General features: G+C 36.2%; 1 protein-coding gene across 1 annotated transcript; it reads right to left on the minus strand.

Moving 5' to 3' along the window:
- Positions 1 to 12427: 12427 nt before the first annotated feature.
- On the minus strand, positions 12428 to 17018 carry LOC129923777 (uncharacterized). Its single transcript, XM_056016436.1, has 2 exons — positions 16881 to 17018; positions 12428 to 15402 (listed from the first exon to the last, which is right to left on the minus strand). Exon 2 carries the CDS (start codon positions 15392 to 15394, stop codon positions 12518 to 12520), a length of 2877 nt encoding a protein of 958 aa, XP_055872411.1. The 5' UTR covers positions 15395 to 15402; positions 16881 to 17018; the 3' UTR covers positions 12428 to 12517.
- Between the last annotated feature and the right edge of the window lie 1846 nt (positions 17019 to 18864).

The following is an 18864-nucleotide window of genomic DNA, read 5'->3' on the forward strand; positions in this document are numbered from 1 at the left end:
TTATGTTTTGTGTGTTTTCGCAATCTCATAAAACAAGTAGATTTATTACATGACCTACATTGTGTTATTTTAACGGCGCTGTATAGATCTAGATTTCGTATGTAATCTAGATTAGTGTGAAGGTGGCTTTTACGGGTCTAGTTTGAAAATGATATAATGAGGATAGGATAATTGATTAATTAAATAACAACAGCAAACCAATTTATATAATAACCGAACTGTAAATAAGTGGTCAACGATAGTTGAACAATAACGGTATTTAATACTAAATACAAACGCTTAAATATTCAGAATATGTACAAATTAAGTGATAATTAACAAAGGTATTATTATTTGTACAAATCAAGTGATACTTTACTAAGGTATTATTAATTATACAAATGAAGAAACCTCACACACGCGCACTCATTTCAGGCCACACGACCCGGTAGCCACACGTACTGCAACATTGGGATGCAAGGATCGAACTAATCCAGGGTCAGTCACAGCTCCAAGGACTGGCTCAAAACCACACAATTCATAGTATCCCGAAGCGTAACTGAAACAAAGAATAACTTAGATATAGCGATGGAGCTAATTCCCGGAATTTTCACCAAAGACATTCCGTACCGACATATCAACCTGATGGAGACATGTATGTACTTAAGTAACGTTAAAACCGGGAAACTGTAAACACTGTAGCGCACATACATACATGCATACATGCATACATACATACATACATACATACATACATACATACATACAGCAGTGAATTAAAATATTTCCTTGCAAGCATAAATAACTTTTAATGAATCAATAGACCATAGACATATTATATCTAGACTGGAAACCGGAAATAAATTCTTATCCGCGATTGATCGATTCACAGACTTATACATATATAGATTTTTATGTACGTAAACTCTTTTTTCAGACTCTAGAGGGGGTCGCCCCAATCAATCTTTTCTGTCTTAGAAAAGTAATGATCTTTAGTTTTCAAAGTTTAGAAATAATGCAAAATCATTTCTCGAATATTCACCAAATATATGAAACAAAGCCATTTCATGTTTGTTTCCATTAAGATAATGTTTCAAAAATCCTAGATGGAAATAATTCATGTTGATTTAAATCATCTTATGTGCATTTAAATAGATTGAATACCTAGATCTTTCTAGATTAGGTATCTAAAAATTGCAAAAGAATAATTATGAGACGAGAGTACTCTTATTTTTGATGTTCAATTACTAGATCTAGATCTAAAAATTAAATTATATGTTACATAGGTTAGGGTTGAAAAAAAAAAACTTTACTTCTTTTAACTACTTTACAAAACAACGCCTTGATCCGAATTTCCAAAAAAAATTCACATTTTTTGTAGTGTTAAAAAGTCTCCATGTCCAGTTTAGAGATAGTATATATAAGTCTATGCAATAGACCTAATTAAACATTTGCGCACCATCTTATTGTAGGCTCTATTAGCTTAGTCAACAAAGTAAGATCCACCTACACGGCTCTCCAGTAAAGTGTAAACCAGGCATGTCAAACACATTGTTTTCGGGGCACATGCGGCCGCGACAACTTTCCATGCGGCCCGCTTGGCCACTTCAAGAATTATTAAAATAATGTTAAATTATTAAGAGTTTAACGGTTAACACTAATTTTCAGCTAAAAAAAAACACTACAAAGTAACAATCAAATTTGTTGAACCTATTGAGTATTCTTTAATGATCAGATTTTTTTTTAAACAAATAATTTTTCGAAAATTTATTTTAAATTGAATTAGATGTGGTATTTGTTTTTTTAAATTATCTTTGTATTATATTGTAAGTTATCTTTTAAGTTTAGTTTGAGTTTTGAGTTTTGGCACATCGGCACAATTTAGGCCATGTCCCTCAAAGATCACTCTCCCTTCATATCACCAGAGCTAAATTCCATACAGTTAATAAGTTTAGTGCTGGTTTTTTTTTTACTTTTTAATTATTATTAATTGTTAATAACACATCTTAAATAAACAACATGTTAGACTTAAACAAAATTATCAGTGGTTAATACTGTCATTCTATTTTATTTCAGTAACTACTAGACCCCCTTTATATTTTATTCAATACTGTCTGCGGTCACAAGACAATTTACACTCGTTCACTGACAATTTATAATTTCGCAGAATAATGGATTTTATTTTTATACTGACGAAGAATCAGTAACTAAAAGAAAAATTAAGGACGAGAATAGATCATTTCAAGAAAGATGGGAGTTAAATTATTTCTACATGTCGGTATCAAATAAGATTCACTGCTTAATATGCTATTCCTGCATTAGAGTGCCCAAAGAGTACAATGTCAAACAACATTACGCTAATCACAAAAAGGCATATGATGCTTACATCTGAAAAATAAGAGATGAAAAGCGCTATTAGGTTTGTGCAAAATGTCGTCTGTCCGTCTGTCACACTCAGATCTCGAAACTTAGAAGAGATATGAAAAATATTATTTCCCCATGCGATGCGGCTTAACATGTTTAGGTACCACGGCGACTTTTGGTTTTCTAAAAGCAAGCCGTTTAGTTTATAAAATTAATTATGCAAGTGATTTTTTCCTAAAAATACACCAATTCTAAAACAATTACGTAAATGTAAGAGAGGCAATGTTACAATATGTTAACAAAGTAAGACGGTATTTGGTATATATCGAATATATTTATAAAATGTAAAAGAAATGTTTACAACAAATATAAATTTTAGTAAAAGGCATTTTTTTCTGTTCCACTAGCAGCTAAATTAAAAGAAAACATTTATGTTTGTTTATAAAGGCTAAGAATGCACTTTGTATGTAAATATCACGCACATTTTTTAAAATGGCCTTTTATGAAGCGACTTTCGTGTAGTAGCGTAAAGCCGAGGCGTTAGTGGCTGACAAACTATCTTCTTAAAATTGTTTGAATAATCTTATTTTATTTATTTCTTGTTTAGTGCCTCCATCAGGATAAAAGAGGTTTATTTTTGTGCGTTTTGTTTCTTGGTCCGTCTGTCCGTCACGTTTCTATAAAAAAAAACAACAACACTAAAAAATCTGATTTAACCTTCAATGTTCTTTCCAAAACATTGCAATAGTTTTAAGTGTCTATAATAGATTGTTTCGGATGTTTTTGTAAAACAAATCAATTCCAACGAATGTTTGTTTGCTCTTCTAACTCATATAACTTGTAATTTCCTTCCTGTAAACTATGAAGAACTATGAAGTTGTTCCGGATGTTATTTTTTTTTAATTATGTCAAATGATAATTTAAAATAGCATCGTTGACTAACATTACTCTTATATTCTTAGACAAAAAGTCACTATAGTTTAATTATCGATATCCAATTGTTCCATATTTTCAACTTAAGACAAATTTATGTCAAATTACATTTTTTTTAAAATATCGACAATAGGTTGTTCAGGATTTTAAAATAAGAAAGTAACTTCAAGAAAGAACTATTTAAAAACACTATTTAGACTTACTTTACATTGAATTTTCTTGCTGAAAACTAACAGAAGCTTTTTTTTTATCTTTAATCAACCTACATTACTTAATTTTTTTTTTACAAATCGTCGACAAATTTGTTCCGAATTTTATATGAAAAATCTACTAACACAAATAACTGTTTTAAATCCCTCTTCTTGACATTTACGAATATCGGTTGTTCAAATTTGTAATAGCTTTTAGTTGTTTTGTTTTTCGAAATTAACATGACGGACAGACAGACATACAGACTGACAGACATAACGCACAATAAATGCAGCTTTAATCCTAGTATATATATATATATATATATATATATATATATATATATATATATATATATCACTGGCGGATCCAGAGCTTTGGAGTGGGGGGGGGGGGCGATTTTCGATATATATTCGATATATGAGAAAAAAATAAGACTGTTTCTCAATCTTCGGCGAAAAAAAAACAGTTATGTTGAGTCCTTTCTCTTGCAAACTTGGGGGTCTGGGAAAGCGCTGTAAGTTTCCTCAGTGAATTTGGGGCGACGCCAAAAGCGTTTTCTTGCATTTTTCACGACTGAAACGCATTCTCATAACATCTACAGCTTATTAATTATTAGTGGGGTTCGGGGCGAAGCCCCGACGCCAAAAGCGTTTTCTTGCATTCTTCACTGCAGAAAGGCATTCTCCTGACATCTACAGCTCATTATTCATTCTATTATAAAGGACCTTTTGAATAATGTGGAAAAATATTCTAATATGAATTTATAGTCCCTTAATACATTGCAAATACAACCGATTTGTTCTTTGAAAAGATAAGATACACAACATATTTAGATTAAGGCTTTGAGGATCGCTGCCGAAAAAAAAATCCATTGATAATATTCAATAAAATGTAAGCATAAATTGTGAGTTATAGACCTAAATTTATTTAACTAGAAAAATATCAGATTGAGTACAGGTTGGAAAAAGTCGACTAGGAAAAGGTTATCTGGCTTTTGAACTCATCTCAACCGTGACTGTTATATTGAAAAATTTCGTTTGAATTATAACTTTTCCAAAGCAAAGTCTTTCTTAAAATAGTTATGATAAATACTTGTGAAATTACACAAACTCTGTCTGGAAAGGAGAAGGGCGGTAAAATGAAAACGATTAATCCTCGCTCCTTTTTATAATTTCTGCTAATGATTGCATTTTGCATTAAAGAATAGAAGTTGGGCGACTCGATATAAGAATTTACTTTATAGCATATATAAATTATATAAGTGACAGATTTTTTTAATTTGGTTATTTCTTACTATAATACAAAAAGAAAAAGTATTGGTTTGTCCGATGGGTGGAAGGTGATTGCAAGTATCGCACTTCCACCTGTTTATATTATATAGACTTAGACTTAGGTCCTCCCGCGCCGTTCGGTGCATTGGGCGGCAAGCTGTCTCCATAATGATCTGTCACTGGCAATGTCTGAAGCCTCCTCCCACCTGGTGTCCACTGTTCTGAGGTCCTCCATGAAGGTGTGTCGCCAGGTAATACGAGGACGTCCCTGTTTGCGCTTTCCTCGTTTTGGCTTCCATGTTATCGCAACTCTTGGTGTGCGTAATTCATTTTGACGTAGAACATGTCCCGCAAACCTCATGCGACGCTCAGTCACAACCTCACTAAGTGTTCGACTCCCAGTTCGGCATAGGATTTCCTTGTTTGAGATCCAGTCTGTGTAACTGACTCCCAAAATCCGTCTCAGCCATCTCTGTTGAGCCACATTTAGTCTTTTCTCAATTTTGACAGATGACTTCCACGTCTCACATGCATATGTAGCAGTTGGAATGACGATTGTGTTGAGAAGGTGTATTTTTGTCTCGAGTCCAATGGCTAGGCAAGTCCAAATAGGCTGCAGCCTTTGGAAAATGCTCCCTGCCTTTCCTATTCGACATGCTACATCATTGTAAGCATCTCCATCATTTGTTATGATGCTGCCAAGGTACGTGAACTTGTCCAGCTCTTCAAGCTTTGACTCGCCAAGTCTGACGGGGACACCCTTTGCCTTATATCCAACTCTCTTAATTTTAGTCTTATCCAAGTTTATGCGGAGGCCAATTTTGGGTGCCTCTCTGTCTAGGCCAGTGGTTCCCAAACTTTTTTGTCTCGTAGACCCCTTGCCATGTTTTCTGATTATCGGTAGACCCCCTGCTTAACTTTCAAATTTTTGCAAATTCAACATTTTTAAAAACTAATTTCTATCTGTACAAAAATTAAAGTAAAGTTCCCCTCAGACCTTGTGGTCTATAGAGAAGATGATGTAAAGGTCATCTGTTTCTGTGGCCTACGGTTATCGAGGGTGTCATGTGGCCAGCACAACGACCAACAGCCTTTACTTTCCCCAACTAATGGCAGGACTCTTCAGAGGCGCCCAAAAGATCCCGAAATTAAAAATCCAAGTATTCAACAGGATTCAAACTCAGGACCCCCGGTTCAGAAGCCAAGCACTTTACCGTTCAGCCAAAACGCCTCCTAATTTCTATCTGTAGAGAGTTGAAAAGTGAAAAAGTAATTTAAAGCTACATATTAGAGATTTTAGAGATCTCTCTTTTTTATTGATAAAATTCAAAACCAATTAAAATAGCAATATGTATTGCTGAAATCTCCAAACACAATGGCCTTAAGTATCATTGTAAGAATTTTCGCAAAGAGCAGTTTCTCATGTATTTGTTGACGTTTCACGAGTTGCTCAAATATTGTGTCCGCGCGAAGATATTATCACTATCGGGAGAAAGAGTGAAGGCAAGTGACTGTCGCCTCAACCAGTAGCTTCGAGCAGGAAGGGCTCATTAGTCTTGGCTGGCTACCCACCTAGCAGAAGTAAAACTGAATTCAAAACTCTCCTGTCTTGCAACTCAAACATGGGAAAAGGTTTTGTGGGTTAACCTGATGAAAAATAAGGAGCCGGCGACCATAATGCAGTTTGCAGCACACATCACTACATCCTGTCAGAACCTGTGACGCTGCTGAGCCCAAATTTATATATGTCGTTTGCAAAGAATTACATATGAAGCTTTTAATTTTATAACTCATGGCACCGAAACAACCTTGAACTGTATTGTTGCTTAAAGAAATTCTTTTAATAATATCAGATGTGGGTTTGTGTAAAACAGGTTTTAAAACTACCACGGCTGGTAAAAATCAATGTTTTACCTATGGTGTTTTCCGCATTTTGCCATAAATAAGTAAATTTCCCCTTTCAGACATTGTGATGATGTTATGGTCATCTGAGCAGGGTGTCATGTGGGGAGAACAACGACCAACCGCCTTTACTTTTACTAACATAATTTAGGTACCCATTAGAGATGGGTGGACTCAGAGGAGCCCTGAAATACCTGAAATTCAAAATTCACAGAGATTCAAACCCAGGACCCCTATTACGGAAGCCAAGCGCTTAACCACTACCACCACACCCTTATTTTGCTAAAAGTGAACAGATATTGTAAGACACATAAACCACCATCTTCTCTCCATGATGTTGAATAGAGATTTTATGGGTCTATTCTGCACTTTATCTTTGAATGTTCAAAAGTTTTTCAAATCTATATCTTTTTATCTGGGTGATATTGTCGCAGATGATCCTTAAGCGTAATTAGTTTTATATCGTCATAAAAAAGGCAATCGGTAACCGCTTGGTTGACAAGGAAAGAATGAACAATTTTATATAATCAACGCTAGACAGTCTACATTTCTTTTTGTTAAACATTATTTACATGAAGACAAAATTAAGTTATTTTAATAAGTATTGAAATTAAATACAACAAATTTTCGTTTGAATAGCAGGATAAATATTTAAATGATTAACTAAGTTACAAATTATATATAGTGTGAAGAATTACATTAATGGGATGTAAAAATTAAAGTCACGACCTGCTTATATGAAATCTATTATCATAGACCCCCTTGGACATCTCATGGACCCCCAATTTGTTTTTTCACTTTCGTAGACCCCTTGAAAGTCTTCGTAGACCCCTGGGGGTCTATATAGACCACTTTGGGAATCACTGGTCTAGGCTCTCCGTCATTTCTTGAATGCATTTATTTGTAGCCCCGAGTAGTGCAACATCATCAGCAAAGTCCAAGTCCGTCAATCGGAGTTGTTCATGCCATGGAATACCAAAGGCAGTCTGGTTCATTGCTCTCCTCATTATGTAGTCGATGCCTAGGAGGAAAAGGAAGGGAGATAAGATGCACCCCTGTCTCACACCTGTCTCGATTGTAAAAAACTCTGTTGTTCCCTCTTCTGTTTTAATGCAGCAACTAGACTGACTGTAAAGATGTCGTAGGATCTGGACGAAAATTTCTGGGATACCGTATTGTCTAACTATTTTCCATAGTGATTCTCGGTGGACACTATCAAACGCTTTTTTGAAGTCCATAAAACTGATCGTTAGCCGTTGTTGGTACTCAAGACTTTGTTCTATGATATTTTGTAAAATGAAAATCTGCTCTGTACATGATCTGCCTCTTCGGAAACCTGCTTGTTCTTCTCTGAGCCTTTCATCTACAGACTGTTGAAGCCATCTCAACAAAACAGTACTGAAAACTTTGCCTGGAACAGAGAGGAGAGTAATGCCCCTCCAGTTGTTGCAGTCTGCCAAGTTGCCCTTTTTTGGAAGCTTTACAATCACTCCCTTTTGCCAGTCCTCTGGGACTTTTGAAGTTCGCCAACAGAGATTTAAGAGATCAGTCATTCTGTTAACAATGCATTGTCCCCCATATTTTAGCATTTCTGCTGATATCATGTCTAGTCCTGGTGCTTTGTTATTCTTTAGCACTGCTATGGCCATGGTAACCTCCTCAGCAGTTATTGGGTCTGTCTTGACCTTGAGATCATTGTCTGGAGAGGGGTCCTTGAATATGTAAGCTAGGTCTGGCGACAGTTGGTTAAGGGTCTCTTTAAAGTGCTCTACCCATCTTGCATCCTGTTCTTCTTTCGTTAACAAAGTTTTGCCTTGCTTGTCTTTTATTGGTGCCCCATTTCCACTCTTTGCTCCAGTGAGATCTCGGACAATACGATGGAGGGTTTTTGTGTCATTTCTGCTTGCAGCTGCTTGTGCCTCTTGTCCCTTCTGGTCAATCCAGTCCCGTTTATCTTGCCGACAGCTTCTCTTTACTTTCAGATCTGCTTCCCTTTAGGCTTCTTCCGCTAGGCTGCGATCCTGTGTTTCATTTTTCTGATCTCGTCTACATTTGGCCTCTTTCCTCTCATCTATCAATTTCCATGTTCTGTCTTGTATCCACCGTTCCTTGTATGAACCGCGCCTCCTTCCGATAACTTCTTCCGCGCACCCAATAGTGGTATCTTTGAAGTTGGCCCACTCTTCTTCAAGGGTCAATATATCTGCAAGAGCCTCAAAGCGGTTCGTTAGTTTCAATTGGAACTGTGCTGCAGTATTGCCGTCTTTAAGCTTCTCTACATTAAATGGGCGGGGTCGTGTGGCTCGTTTGGTTGGCGTTTCAATCGGAGCTTACATTTGCCATTAACAAAGTAGTGGTCTGAGCCGATATCAGCTCCTCATCGTTTGGAGATGCAAATGTAATCTATCTCGTTGAAGGTTTCTCCATTTGGTGATCGCCATGTTTTTTTGTGTATTTGTTTGTGCTTAAAATACGTGTTTCCAATTGAAAGGCTGTTGGATGCGCAGAGAGAAATCAAGCGCTCGCCATTATCACTGATGTTTTCTGCAGAGCCATATGGTCCCATTACATATTCACAGCCAGTTCGGTTGGGATTGATTTTGGCGTTAAAGTCTCCCATCAGTAGAATTAGGTCGTGAGTAGGTGTTTCATCAAGAGTGGTTTGTAGTTGATTATAGAAATGATATTTGATGGTATCTTCTGCATCCTCTGTAGGGGCATAAGCTTGGATGGTAGTGACTTTAATTTGCTTTGTTTGGAGTCGAGCTGTAATGATGCGGTCACTGACTGGCTTCCAAGCAATTAGCGCTGAAGCTGCTATTTTAGACATGATGATTCCTACACCACCAATGTGCTCCTTGTCATGTCCTGAATATATTATTGTCTTGCCATCATTGATTATTTGTCCACTTGATGTCCACCGCATCTCGCAGATCCCAAGGATGTCCAGCCGGTAAGAGTCAAACTCTCTTAAAAGTTGGGCCAGTTTACCGCATTGATTCAGGGTTCTTACATTCCACGTGCCTATAAGAGTCGGTTTCCTTGCGTTGAAAGGCTTGCCATGTATCGGGTATTGGACTTCCAGTTGGCTTTGATCCAACACCGTCATCAGGGTTTGGCCGCCCTCGCCGCATGTATAGTTTTCATTATGTGTTGAGTTTGCCGTTTCTGTAGCAATAGTGGTTTTACAGGGTGGGGTCGCTAGCCCCACGCCAAACCCTCCTCCTTTCTCACCCGGCCTTGGGACCGGCATATGGCGGAGTTTATATATTATATATTATATAGTTATTCGACTAATTTTGTTCACATACTATGATTTCTCCATAAAAGTAGGACCGCCCCCCCCCCATAATATAAAGACCGGTTAAAATACCAATAACAAGTTTTAATCATATGGGTATTTAATTGATTCTGTTAGCAAGCTTTGATTTCTGCAAATAAATAGGACCGCCCCCCCCACTCGAAAGTTTATGGTGGGTGGGGGGGGCGGATTGATGCCAACGCCCCCTACCGACCCTACCAAATCGGCCAAAATACTAGAAGGGGGGGGGGGCGAAATAATCTAAAAATAGGTTGAAATATAAATAATTAGTATATATTATTAACATAAGTAATAAATTCGAATACAAATTGTGTGAATTCTATACTAAAATTCGTCCGCCCCCCCTTCCCCGAAGGGGGGGGGGTCGGCCGAGTGTGGGGGGGGGGGGCGATCGCCCCTACCGCCCCCCCTGCTATATCCGCCAGTAATATATATATATATATATATATATATATATATATATATATATATATATATATATATATATATATATATATTAATATATATATATATATATATATATATATATATATATATATATATATATATATATATATATATATATACTATCTTTAAATTAATTCTATTAGTTCATTAGGTATTATGGGCCCACAATAAATCTCTAGTGTCAACAAAAACATTTTTTGTTAATAGCCCATTGTGACGAAATTGATTTTTTTTCATTGACGTCATAAGAATGAATTCTTGAAATGTAATGCTAAAAAAAGGTGCACCAATATCTATGAACCCTCGATAAGTGGCTCGTATTGATGGAGACATTTTTTTAGTCTAACTAGGCCGTGTGACGTAGTGGATTTTTTTCCTTTGACGTCATATGGAATTGATTCTTTAAATGAAATTTTAAAAGAACTTACTCAGTGCACCAATGTCTATGAACCCTTGATATTAGGCTCGTATAGATGAAGACATTTTTAGTCTAACTAGGCTATTTTAAAAAAGTATGATAGCTAGATTTAGATTTAATCTAGATTTTTAAAACTAGATCTAGATTTTTTGTACAGTATATCTAGAATTTTTAAATTAGATCTGGATTTATATTCTAATTAAAATCTTTGTAGAGTCTAGATCTAGAATTTCTAGGTCTAGTTTAGATTAATATAGACTAGATCAAGATATAGAATTTAAGTTTCTAGACTTAAAGTGTAGGTTTTGATTAATATTGCAATGCTGTAATATACTGAAACTAATCTACTATTTTTAAATTTAATGTTGCATTCAGTCTATTGATAGATTATCTAGGATTTTTATTTTTGCATTAATCTAATCTAAATTACATCTAAATTATTCCAAATTTATGTTATAGATCTAGATCTAGTAAATATAGACTAAATCAGAACTTTAGTTATGTAGATCTACATACTTATTCTAGTTCCGTTAAAATGAAAATGCCAATAGCTCTATTGATAGCCGTGCTGAGACATTGAAGTACAAGCACGATATATCAATGCTGAAAGATTTTCTAAAATCGCTCGTCGACATATTGTACATATCCGGTAGAGACATGCCGTAATGTGTAATATATCTTTTTATCAATAATAGGCTATTAGTTTGTAACCAGTTTGTTATTAAGTTAAGAGCAATGCCTGGAATTGCGGTTAGGGTGCTGAACGGTCCAGGGTTGTTTGTTTGTTTTAATTTTTCAAATGTTCCTTCAGAGTTGAAGATAGTTTACTTCCTAGTCCAAACCTCCCGCAGAACGACGGGGGATGGGAACGAGCAGAGTTTGAACCAGGGACCATAAATAAGTCCAAACGACAGTCCAGCGCGCAAACTGCACGACCAAGCAGGGTTATACTTGCTTGCCGCCATCCTCCATCGTCCAGCCTGAAGTTCATTATTTTTAAATCCGAATATCCGAAACATTGTAAAACAGAAAAAAAATAACATTTTTTTACAGAGGCAAATAAATGTTTGAAACATTATTACTTTTGACCATCAAAATTAAATAAAGTTTTGAATAGTCCTTGCGAATAGGCGGATCCGACTAACTCTCTTTGTAATCTTGTTTTTATTTGCGATTGGTGTTAGTAAAATTCCAAAGGTTTAATCGGTGAATTTCTTCTAGGCTCAAGTTTATTTTTGGAAGTGCAATGAGTTTGTTGTATTTCAACTAGATTGAACTACTCCAGAGTAACATTTTATTATAGGTTTATGGTTATTCATTAATTGGCTTTTCTGTTTCACAGAATGTTTTGATGGTACCAGCGTGCATGTGTATGAAAGTATAGCTTGTCTAGAATAATTTACTTATATCCACAAGGTTTTGCAGATGGTCTTCTGTTAATGTTTTGTGTGTGTGTGTGTAACATGATTTTGCTTAGAATCGAAAGATAAAATAAATCAGAAAATCAAATTAAATATATAAAATTTCGTCACCGTTGAGTAGCAATATATTAGTAGAAATTAAAGAAAGCATACATAATAAATAATAATGAACGCATCATTTATGTCTCATTGTTTAATAAGGCATTTCATTTTTTTACTGTCTTGGGATTTTCGTTTAGCAATAAAATAGAGCTTGGTAGTATATCCTTTAAAGACAAATCTGGACACCCATAATAGTAGGGCAAAGAAGAGAATCTTGCTCCTCTCTCTTTCCAGTTCCACTAACAAATTGATCTATGATGTGGACAACGCTTCCAATATTGTTTACTAGTGAAGTGATATCAAAGTTTTCAAGATCTCTGACACAGACATGAACTCCAGCTACAGTAGCGCAAAGATCTTGTTCCTCTCTTTTGCCAGTGCTGATGTGTGGATCTGCGCACAAGTGGGCTCCAAGGACATTGACACAAAGCTCTCTTTGCTCTCTCTTGGCAGCAGCAGTAATACCTCCGACAAATTGGTCAATGACGTGAACAACATTTCCAATATTAGCAACTAAAGCAGCGAGATCAAAGTTTTCAAGATCTCTGACACAGACATGGACTCCAGCTACAGTAGCGCAAAGGTCTTGTTCCTCTCTCTTTGCAGTTCCCCCGACAAATTGGTCAATAATGTGGACAACGTTTGCAATATTGCTAACCAGGGAATTGACATCAAAGTTTTCAAGATCTCTGACACAGACATGAACTCCAGCTACAGTAGCGCAAAGATCTTGTTCCTCTCTTTTGCCAGTGCTGATGTGTGGATCTGCGCACAAGTGAGCTCCAAGGACATTGACGCAAAGCTCTCTTTGCTCTCTCTTGGCAGCAGCAGTAACACCTCCAACAAATTGGTCAATGATGTGAACTACGTTTGCAATATTGCTAACCAGGGAATTGACATCAAAGTTTTCAATATCTCTGACACAAACATGGACTCCAACTACAGTAGCGCACAGATCTTGTTCCTCTCTCTTGCCAGCTCCACCAACAAATTGGTCAATGACGTGAACAACATTTCCGATGTTAGCAACTAGAGCAGCAAGATCAAAGTTTTCAAGATCTCTGACACAGACATGGACTCCAGCTACAGTAGCGCAAAGATCTTGTTCCTCTCTTTTGCCAGTGCTGATGTGTGGATCTGCACACAAGTGGGCTCCGAGGACATTGACGCAGAGCTCTCTCTGCTCTCTCTTGGCAGCCGCAGTAACACCTCCAATAAATTGGTCGATGACATGGACAACGTTTCCAATGTTGGTTACAATTTCTGCAAGGTTAATGTTCTCAAGATCTCTGAGACAAACATGAACTCCAGCTACAGTAGCGCAAAGATCTTGTTCCTCTCTTTTGCCAGTGCTGATGTGTGGATCTGCGCACAAGTGGGCTCCAAGGACATTGACGCAAACCTCTCTTTGTTCTCTCTTGGCAGCGGCAGTAACACCTCCAACAAATTGGTCGATGACATGGACAACTTTTCCAATGTTAGCAACGATGTCTGCTAGGTTTAGATTCTCAAGATCTCTGACACAAACATGGACTCCAGCTACAGTAGCGCAAAGGTCTTGTTCCTCTCTCTTTGCAGTTCCCCCGACAAATTGGTCAATAATGTGGACAACGTTTGCAATATTGCTAACCAGGGAATTGACATCAAAGTTTTCAAGATCTCTGACACAGACATGAACTCCAGCTACAGTAGCGCAAAGATCTTGTTCCTCTCTTTTGCCAGTGCTGATGTGTGGATCTGCGCACAAGTGAGCTCCAAGGACATTGACGCAAAGCTCTCTTTGCTCTCTCTTGGCAGCAGCAGTAACACCTCCAACAAATTGGTCAATGATGTGAACTACGTTTGCAATATTGTTAACCAGGGAAGAGACATCAAAGTTTTCAAGATCTCTGACACAAACATGGACTCCAGCTACAGTAGCGCACAGATCTTGTTCCTCTCTCTTGCCAGCTCCACCAACAAATTGGTCAATGACGTGAACAACATTTCCGATGTTAGCAACTAGAGCAGCAAGATCAAAGTTTTCAAGATCTCTGACACAGACATGGACTCCAGCTACAGTAGCGCAAAGATCTTGTTCCTCTCTTTTGCCAGTGCTGATGTGTGGATCTGCACACAAGTGGGCTCCGAGGACATTAACGCAGAGCTCTCTCTGCTCTCTCTTGGCAGCCGCAGTAACACCTCCAATAAATTGGTCGATGACATGGACAACGTTTCCAATGTTGGTTACAATTTCTGCAAGGTTAATGTTCTCAAGATCTCTGAGACAAACATGAACTCCAGCTACAGTAGCGCAAAGATCTTGTTCCTCTCTTTTGCCAGTGCTGATGTGTGGATCTGCGCACAAGTGGGCTCCAAGGACATTGACGCAAACCTCTCTTTGTTCTCTCTTGGCAGCGGCAGTAACACCTCCAACAAATTGGTCGATGACATGGACAACTTTTCCAATGTTAGCAACGATGTCTGCTAGGTTTAGATTCTCAAGATCTCTGACACAAACATGGACTCCAGCTACAGTAGCGCAAAGATCTTGTTCCTCTCTCTTGCCAGCTCCACCAACAAATTGGTCAATTACGTGAACAACACTTCCGATGTTAGCAACTAAAGCAGCAAGATCAAAGTTTTCAAGATCTCTGACACAGACATGAACTCCAGCTACAGTAGCGCAAAGATCTTGTTCCTCTCTTTTGCCAGTGCTGATGTGTGGATCTGCGCACAAGTGGGCTCCGAGGACATTGACGCAAAGCTCTCTTTGCTCTCTCTTGGCAGCAGCAGTAACACCTCCAACAAATTGGTCAATGATGTGAACTACGTTTGCAATATTGTTAACCAGAGAATTAACATCAAAGTTTTCAAGATCTCTGATACAAACATGGACTCCAGCTACAGTAGCGCAAAGGTCTTGTTCCTCTCTTTTGCCGACACCAACTTGTGGATCTGCACACAAGTGTGCTCCAAGGACATTGACACAGAGCTCTCTCTCGTCTCTAATGACGTTAGCCGAGGCCAAGGCCACCAATACAGCGACTACAAACAGCTTCATCTTCTTACCTGTAAACAAACATATTATACCGTTATAAAAGGAGAATACTTTGTCCTCAATTTATAGACATTTATTACGGTACTTTTAGAATGTATAATCTTTTTAACTGGATTTCATGAATCTTTATTTTTAATTGATAGTTTATTGATATTAGAGTTGAGTTAATATTAGTTCATATTGATAGAGAGGGTAGTGAGTAACGATTACCGTCAGGACTCAGTTCGCAAGCCATGCAAGAGGGAGTTGGCTGAATGCACAAGACAGAAGTTAGTTAATCACATTGTGTATATCTAAGTGTGAGACTTTTCTATTGTTTGACTGAACAATCTAGAGACCTTTAGTGTTGTAAACTAGCGTAATAAGGAGTATTTAGAAGAAGATAGATGGTCAAGTTAAAGGTTTATGAAACTTGAAGTAAGTGCTAATAATGAAGTAAAAAATGTAGAAAATTCATTGTACTATACTATATAAAGGGAGGCACAACTAGCTATTAGGGACATTGCTCAGTGATGGATTGTTATTGATAGTTAATATCTTTAGTCTGCTGCTCTGCCAATATAATAGTATACGTTATTCAAGGTATTATATTCGCTTAAATGATTTATATTTTAGGTGTGTTCATCGCTGAATAAATGTCTCTATTGAATCGAGTTTGAAAGCATCAAGGCCAAGGAAAACAAATTCAACTGTGTTTAAATAGAGGCATACAGGCGTTAACGTCCTCGCGTATGTCGTGTTAGTTCAGGACTTTTACTCATTTCTAACATGAAGTCGGGAAAAAACAAAACTCTGCCTGGCTTTAACAGGGAGAAAGAAATATGAACTGTATACACAATTTATGTAAATGAAAACATTTGATTTTTATTATAGACATTTAAATTTAAATAATGAATATTTAATCTAACGCCTGAAGGGGGGGGGGGATGACTAGGCTCTAAAATGATAATGCAAATTCAGCTACTTTAATTCTTGTGGAGGATTATTTTTCGTGATTTTAGTCTTTGAGATCATTTAAAGTATATGGGGTCTTGGCCTCTGATGAGTCAAATTAAATCTGTTGTACTGGACACATATCTCTTCTTAACCTATAACCCGGAAACAGAAGAACTGAATAGTAATTTTGTTTGTCTTTCTTACTAGGCTTTTGCTAACTACGCCACGAACATTGAATCTAATAATCTTGAATACATTGCAGGATTTCCTGGAGAATACAATCTTTTAAAGTGATGAATTATTTTTATACATTAAAAGACCAGTATAACCATTACGCCCTAGGCTCCCTTTGCCTTGTAGACTTGATCTCCGCGGCCGTTATAAAATACACCACAGCAATTTAGAGGAATTGGAACTCAAGACACTAACTTCTAAGACCGAATGCTTTTTAAAATTCATGACTTACTTGCTGTTTTATTGAATAATTAATTTTTTTGAGTAAAAAAAATATGTTTAAAGTTACTTTGAACCAAGACTTTAAAAGCAAACTTACCAGCTTTGAGCTTATGTTCTTTAAGAAGGCTACTAGAGCTGAATCTCTAAGGTCACTAGACTGGGACTTTTATAGCCAAGAAAATCGTGCAATGAATAAGTTAGTCACGATAAGATACTCTAGCTCCAATTTTTTAGCCTACAAGGACAAAATAACTTAACTGATAAGAAACTTTGTCACGCCTAATTTCGATCTTTGACGAGACTTATCTTTTTTTCTAATTCCTTTTGAAATGTTTGCTTTTGAACTTTGAAAAACAATTCTCAATAGTACTTTTTTTAAAAATCAGAATTCAAGAAAACCGAGATTTCTCAAAATGTTGGAAAGATTGGGCAGTAAAAAGTCACTTATGATATTTTCTGAATTAAAAAAAAAATTAGATCGTTGAAAATTAAATATAATAAAGAAAAATTCAATTAGCATATATTTTTATAAATTTGAAAATGAAAAGGGTCTGAAAAAGTCTATTATAAATGGTATTTGATAAGTTTATTTTAATTTGATAAATGGAATATATAAATCTATTTCTTCTTTAATTTTTAGTTATTTTAAATTATGATTATTTTATAAATTAAAAAAAAATTGCTGATAAAAAATTATGTCATGGAATATTAAAAAAAAAAGGATTTGACGAGCGCTTTATTTAACTTGGAACGAACCATTCGACTGACGACGATGGACTAAACCTTTCCACCGACTACGCCGGCATTTACAAATACAGCACTAAAAAAAAGGCTAAATAATTAAATTGAAATGTTATGAAATAGGTCAAGATGCTTTAGAATTAAATAACTTCAACATTTTTCTTTACATATACTCATTGAAATAGAGCATTGAACACATTGTAAGATTATTAGCTTGGGAGAGATTGAGACGAAGATGGGAAAGCAATGCAGCATTCATTGACCTTTTTTTTTCTTTAAAAATACCCAGTCTAGATATAGGCTAAGAAACACTGAAACTATTCGCGACACATTTCACTTGCAAATGTTTATTTGTTCCGTATTCCATGACTCTGAATCAAATCTGGTTTTTGATGAAGAAACATGAACAAGATCACTTTGACTTCTCAATGACTTATGATTTTTTTTGCTTTTCTAACTATTCCCTTTACATTCCTTATGGGAAAAAAACTGATTTTTTCAAAAGGTGGAAGTTGAAACTCAAATGTGAAGCGTAGTGTGAATGTGGAATGCTGCGAACACAAAAAGGGCAGGAATCCTACAGATTAGGAACCTTTTTTTTTTTTGTATTCATTGATTTCATTTTGTAACTTAAAGTAATAAAAGTACTCAACAGTATTTTTAATCACACTTTATTTTTCTTTTACAATTAAACGAGGCATGAGTCTTGTGCTGAAACCAATGAATCATTTCTTACTAACGTAAATTTCGAATACTGTAGTTTGGCTAGCTAGCAAAATAGATACACCTTCGCACTTATAAAGTTAATGTTGTGGGTTCGATCCGCATACTGTTAAATGTTTTCTTTTTATAAATAATAAAATATAAATGTTTGGTTTACTATAATATTTACATTATATTACTTTTATTGTAAAGCTTATGTCAACTCACTCTGTCTGCCTGTCTGTCTGGGGAAAAGTTTGTACACGTTATTTCTCAAACACACAATCTCGGATTAATTTGAGACTTTGATCAATTATTCATTGGCCTAATTAATTATTTTGTTTCATCCTTCAGTCTTCACAGGTTTGGATAAATTTGTAGGTTTTTGTACCCTTAAATAATTTGTAAAGCTATTTCTCCATATGCATTATCGGATCAAGTTGTTATTTTTAAGCAATTATTTATTGTACTTAACCAAAATTAGCAAATTAACTAGTCATTTATTTATCGTCAATTAATTTTTTTATAATATCGAATAAGGGAAATAGCTTCTTCTTTTTTCTTTATTGAGAAATATAGCTGTAAGGGCCGAGTTCTTCTCCTTAGATAAGCTTTGTTGTATTTCTTTTAAAGGATTT

The sequence above is a fragment of the Biomphalaria glabrata genome, chromosome 17 (genome assembly GCF_947242115.1).
Source record: "Biomphalaria glabrata chromosome 17, xgBioGlab47.1, whole genome shotgun sequence".
NCBI lineage: Eukaryota > Metazoa > Mollusca > Gastropoda > Planorbidae > Biomphalaria > Biomphalaria glabrata.

What these genes read in the sequence shown, in the direction of transcription:
- LOC129923777 (XM_056016436.1), bottom strand. Translation starts at nt 15,394, where the DNA reads ATGAAGCTGTTTGTAGTCGCTGTATTGGTGGCCTTGGCCTCGGCTAAC.